At 43.1% G+C, this 5,773-nt stretch overlaps 1 protein-coding gene across 1 annotated transcript; it reads right to left on the bottom strand.

Annotated features, from left to right (window-relative positions):
- Nucleotides 1–1,413: 1,413 nt before the first annotated feature.
- On the bottom strand, nucleotides 1,414–5,187 carry LOC141627965 (uncharacterized). The gene is made up of 5 exons (XM_074441160.1): nucleotides 4,840–5,187; nucleotides 4,658–4,732; nucleotides 2,274–2,317; nucleotides 1,744–2,061; nucleotides 1,414–1,594 (listed from the first exon to the last, which is right to left on the bottom strand). Exons 1-5 carry the CDS (start codon nucleotides 5,185–5,187, stop codon nucleotides 1,414–1,416), a joined length of 966 nt encoding a protein of 321 aa, XP_074297261.1.
- Between the last annotated feature and the right edge of the window lie 586 nt (nucleotides 5,188–5,773).

Here is a 5,773-nt window from a genome sequence, read left to right on the forward strand (position 1 = left end):
GAAACAGTGCAAATTGGATGCACACAACTCACTAATCGACACAAAATTATCAACTCCCCATAAGGCATAGATTAAATATGGGAGTATGAATCACAACATACAGTCTTTCATTTTCCGCATATGATTTTTTCTTTTCTTTTTTTTTCTTTTTCATTTTTCTTTTCGGATTTTCCTTTTCCTCTTTTTTTTCTTTTTTTTCACTTATTTTTCAATATTTCTCCTTCATTTCCTTCACCCATCCATCTCATGAAAAGATATAATAACCAACTGCAAATCAACACATTCCCAACATTGCTACCATTACTAGCTCGGCTAGGGTAGGAAAAATATGGATTGTAGCTAAATAGGGACAAAATGGGCTATTTGGCTATGTGGAGCTCATGGGTAAAATGAAATAAAGGGGTTGCCTCTCCAAACATGTGTCACCAACCACAGACCCGAATGCATACAGGTACTAAGTAGACTAAACTCATGCTTATGCAATTTGATGTTACATGCCTTATAAGGAGTAACTACTCACTTCCTACATGAACTGGTCATGGATGACACCAGTTAAAAAGCTCTAAACCTCAGAAAGATATTGTAGTTTGCCAAAATTTCAAGTCAAGTCTACTTGTTCAACGAATTTTGAAACGAAATTCGAGAAATTGCAAAGGCTGTTGCTAAAAGATGTGAAACAATGCAAGGCTTAAGCAAAAAGACAGTTATCAGCAATGAAAAACTCCCATCAGACTCAACCTAAAATGCAAAAACAAACATGATTTTTTTTTTGAATTTTGAAATTTTTCAATTTTTATGATTTTTTTTTTTATGAAATAAAATACAATGCAAACGTAAGTAAACGTGGTAACAAAAATGCGATAAAAACAACATGCAGACACGATATGGATGCAAAACCTCCCCAAACCAAACCGTACAATGTCCCCATTGTACAAAGTAAAGGAAAAGAGATGCAGACGAAAGAGAGGGAGAGTCGAAAACTTACAAAAGTGTGTAGACCACGGACCTCCCCAAACCGAACCAGATAGAGAGGTTAGTAGGGCTCTCGATCGACAAAGGATCAGGTCGTTCGATAAGAACACGGTAATCGATCGAGACAAGTAACACTCGATCGAGGCTTTTAACGGTGCAGAAACTCGATCGAGCAAGTAGGAGCTCGATCGAGAGCTTTGAAGGGGAAGGACCACTCGATCGAGCAAGAAGGCTACTCGATCGAGAGCTGTAGCATCAGTAAGCAACAGTACGGTACCTGTGCTGTACAAAAAAAACGCGAAAATTCTATTAAAATTGTTCAAACACACACCAAACAGAAATAAAGAACGGTAAAAGTTCGAAAAAACAAATACAACAAATTACAATCGGGTTGCCTCCCGATAAGCGCAGGTTTATAAGGTCCCGCACGACCTATAAGCGTCAAACATCACTCTCCGCCATCGCGTCGAAAAAGAGAACTTCGACGCGTCCAACCACAGCATCAGCCCCATAATAATGCTTCACAAGATGACCATTAACTTTGAAGCGATTCCCCTCGGAGTCCTCTAACTCAACTGATCCAAATTTTGTGACGCCAGTCACCGTGTACGGACCACTCCACCTGGACTTCAGCTTACCAAGAAACAGTCTCAACCGGGCATTAAACAGTAACACCTTTTGCCCAACATGGAACTCACGGGGTACAATCCTCTTATCGTGCCAACGCTTAGTCTTCTCCTTATAAACTCGGGAGCTATCATAAGCGTTCACCAAAACTCCTCCAAAAGCGCATCTAGCCGCAATAAACGCTTCTCACCACACAAGTCAGCATCATAATTAAGCTGGCGGATAGCCCACCAAGCTTTATGTTCTAGCTCAACAGGAAGATGACAAGACTTTCCATACACTAAACGATACGGTGAAGCACCGATTGGTGTCTTAAAAGCCGTCCTATAAGCCCACAACGTGTCCTCTAGTTTAGCACTCCAGTCTTTCCGTGATTTAGACACTACTTTGCTCAATATCTCTTTTAGTTCCCTATTAGAGACCTCAACCTGTCCGCTAGTCTGAGGGTGATACCCCAAACCCCTACGGTGTTTGACACCATATTTAGACAAAGAAAAGCGATCAACCGTTGTTCTCTAAAATGCATACCCCTATCGCTAATGACGACCCTAGGGACACCAAAACGGGGAAAAATAATCTTACGAAACAGCTTAATCACGGTCCTGGCATCACAATTGGGGGTGGCAATTGCCTCCACCCACTTAGACACATAGTCTACAGCTACCGAAATATACCTGTTACCCTGGCTAGACGGGAATGGCCCTTGATAATCAATGCCCTATACATCGAAAATCTCAACCTCTAGGATGCCGTTCTGAGGCATCTCATGTCTCTTGGAAATGTTTTCCGTTCTCTGACAGGCATCACAGCTAGCAACAAAAGTTTTAGTGTCAGCGAAAAGAGTTGGCCAATAAAACCTGACTGCAATACCTTATCCACGGTACGTGATGGACCGTGGTGTCCTCCACAAGGAGCCGAATGGCAGCCTTCTAGGATAGCTTTGGTCTCCCACTGCGGAATACACCATCTGTAGAGTCCGTCTGCACATTCCTTAAATATATAAGGGTCATCCTAGAAATATTGCCGTGCATCGTGTAAGAACCTCTTGCGCTGCTGATGAGATAAATCGGTGGCGTGCACAGGCTTGATCGACAACAAAGTTAGCATAGTCTCGCAAACCAAGGTTCAAAGACCATCCTTAGAATTCACAGAGGTTACGGAAAAGACATCAACAAAAATAAAGAGTCGTCGTGAAAAAGAATCATTAATAGGAAGAGAATCCTCCCCCTCCTGTTGCGTCGGCCGCGACAGATGGTCGGCTCGACATTTTCTCGCTCCCTTCTTATCCTTAATCTCCAAGTCAAACTCCCGTAAAAGGAGTATCCATCGCAGAATCGGGCTTAGCTTCCTTCTTGTTCGGAAGGTGTTTCAAATACGCATGATCTGTAAAAATAATAACTTTAGAACCCAACAAATACGATCTAAACTTATCTAACGCATAAATAACAGCTAAAAGCTCCTTCTCCGTGGTAGCATATTTCACTTGAGCCTCATCCAGAGTTCGGCTCGCATAATAAATTGCACTCAGCGCCTTGTCTTTCCGCTGGCCTAGCACCGCTCCTAGTGCATAGTCGCTGGCATCGCACATAATCTCGAAGCGACTTCGGTCCGGAGAGGCCGATAATGGGTGCAGAGACCAAAGCCTGCTTCAAAGTGTTAAAAGCAGAAAGACATTCATCATTAAAATTAAAAGGAGCATCCTTTAAAAGCAACTGTGTCAGCGGTCGAGCAATCTTTGAGAAGTCCTTGATAAACCGACGATAAAAGCCAGCGTGACCAAGGAAACTTCTCACCCCCTTAATATTAACTGGAGGGGGTAATTGCTCGATTACTTGCACCTTTGCTCTGTCTACCTCAATACCCCTGTTGGAGACTAAGTGCCCAAGGACAACGCCCTCATTTACCATAAAATGGCACTTCTCTCAGTTTAGCACTAGATTAACCTCAATACATCGTTGCAAAACTTTATCAAGGTTAGCTAAACAATTATCAAAGTCATTCCCAAAGACACTGAAATCGTCCATAAAGACTTCCATGATAGACTCGATATACTCGGAAAAGATCCCCATCATACACCTCTGAAAGGTGGCAGGGGCATTACACAAACCAAAAGGCATTCTGCGATAAGCAAAGACACACTTCGGACAAGTAAAAGTAGTCTTTTCCCGATCATCTGGATGAATAGGGATCTGAAAGAACCCTGAGTACCCATCCAGATAACAGAAAAACTCATGAGAAGCCAATCTCTCTATCATCTGATCAATGAAAGGAAGGGGGAAATGATCTTTCTTGGTGGCGGCATTTAATTGCCGATAATCTATACACATCCGCCACCCGGTCACTAGTCTAGTTGGTATTAGCTAATTATTTTCATTTCGGACAACTGTAGTACCACCTTTCTTAGGTACCACCTGAAAGGGACTTACCCATTTAGAATTCCCAATTGAATAAACAATACCTGCGTCGAGTAGTTTCATAACCTCAGCCGTCACAACCTCTTCCATCTTCGGATTCGACTTTTCGACCACCCCGCCTAAGGTTTGTGATCATCCTCTAGCTCAATCATGTGCATGCAGACATCGGGCGATGCCCTTAAGGTCATCCAACGAATATCCCATCGCCTTCCTATTTCTCTTAAGAATAGTCAATAAAGCGATTAAGCGTAATCGTCCGTTTGAGCTTAGCGCTCACAATCACTGGAAACTGCTTAGTATCATCAAGAAAGGCATACTTAAGGTGAGAGGGGAGAGCTTTACGCTCGGGGACCTTTACCTCGACTGAGCACAAAGTGTGTGCCAAGTTCTCTACTGTTCCACTGAACGTCGACAGCTCTATCTCATCTGTAGTAATTCCATGCAACCGCCGACATCGTCCTCGTCATCTGAAAAATCTGCACACTCATCTAGAAACATCAAAGACTCCTGGATCCTTAACTAAGGAATCCGACCAAAATTAAATAAGCGGACTCATCAATAATATCAACAGAATAACAAGTATCCTCTATCATCGGTCTAAACAAGGTCTCGGGCAGACTAAACGTAATCACATCATCCCTTACCTCTAGAGTCAAACGCCCGAGTTTGACATCAATAATAGCTCCAGTTGTACACAAAAACGGTCTACCCAAAATAATCTGCACGGGTATCCTCAAAGAATATCTAAAACAATAAAGTCCACTGGGATAAAGAATTTGCCTACCTTGACAGGCACATCCTCTAAGATACCTAAGGGCCGTCTAACAGATCTGTCGGCCATCTGTAGAGTGATATTGGTCATTTTTAGGTGACCCAATTTAAGCTTAGAAAAGATAGAATAGGGCATGACACTGACACTAGCTCCAAGGTCACACAGCGCCCTATTTATCACCACATCTCCTATAACACAAGAAATAGAGAAACTACCCGGGTCCTTCAATTTAGGGGGTGACTTTCCCGAAATTAGACTACTAGACTCTTCCATGAAAGCGACAGTAGCGGTTTCTCCAAATTCCCTCTTACGCGTAATAATATCTTTCATAAATTTTGCGTAAGGAGGTATTTGGGTAATTAACTCAGCAAGAGGAATGGTTACTTGAATGTTTCTTACCATATCTGCGAATTTGCTGAGTTGTCTCTCCGTATTTGTGTCGCGTAATCGACTCGGGTAAGGGACCTTGACCATAGGAAGTGGGTCCTCTTCTTTCTCTTTACCTTTATCAGTTCTTGACACCCTCGCAAAGACAGAGGGTACCCCACTACGTCAGCATTAGAATGCGTGTCCCCAGGCTCAGCATCTCTCGATCGAGGCTCAAAAGTGCTCGATCGAGAGCTTTTCTTGCTAACCTCTCTCGATCGAGAGGTTTCATTGTGCGGCTTACTCGATCGAGAAGTATCGGCTCTCGATCGAGAGGTTTCTTCCTCAGCATGGGTCGATCGAGAGGTAAGTTCACTCGATCGACTTCCCTTCAGCAATTCTTCGTCATTTTGCTGAACAGTGATCCCTGCCTCGGCGTTTGAACTTTCTGGAGTATGTTCTGGTCCGTCATAAGTGCGACCACTCCTCAAACTTATTGCATTTACCGGGTCTTCCTCTAAGCACATTGATTCACATTTTTCGAGCAGTTTACGGAAGACATCCGCACTAGATTCCCGCTCAAGATGTTGCGTGTGAATGGCGGCCTTAAGGTTGTACTCGA

The sequence above is a fragment of the Silene latifolia genome, chromosome Y (genome assembly GCF_048544455.1).
Source record: "Silene latifolia isolate original U9 population chromosome Y, ASM4854445v1, whole genome shotgun sequence".
Lineage (NCBI taxonomy): Eukaryota > Viridiplantae > Streptophyta > Magnoliopsida > Caryophyllales > Caryophyllaceae > Silene > Silene latifolia.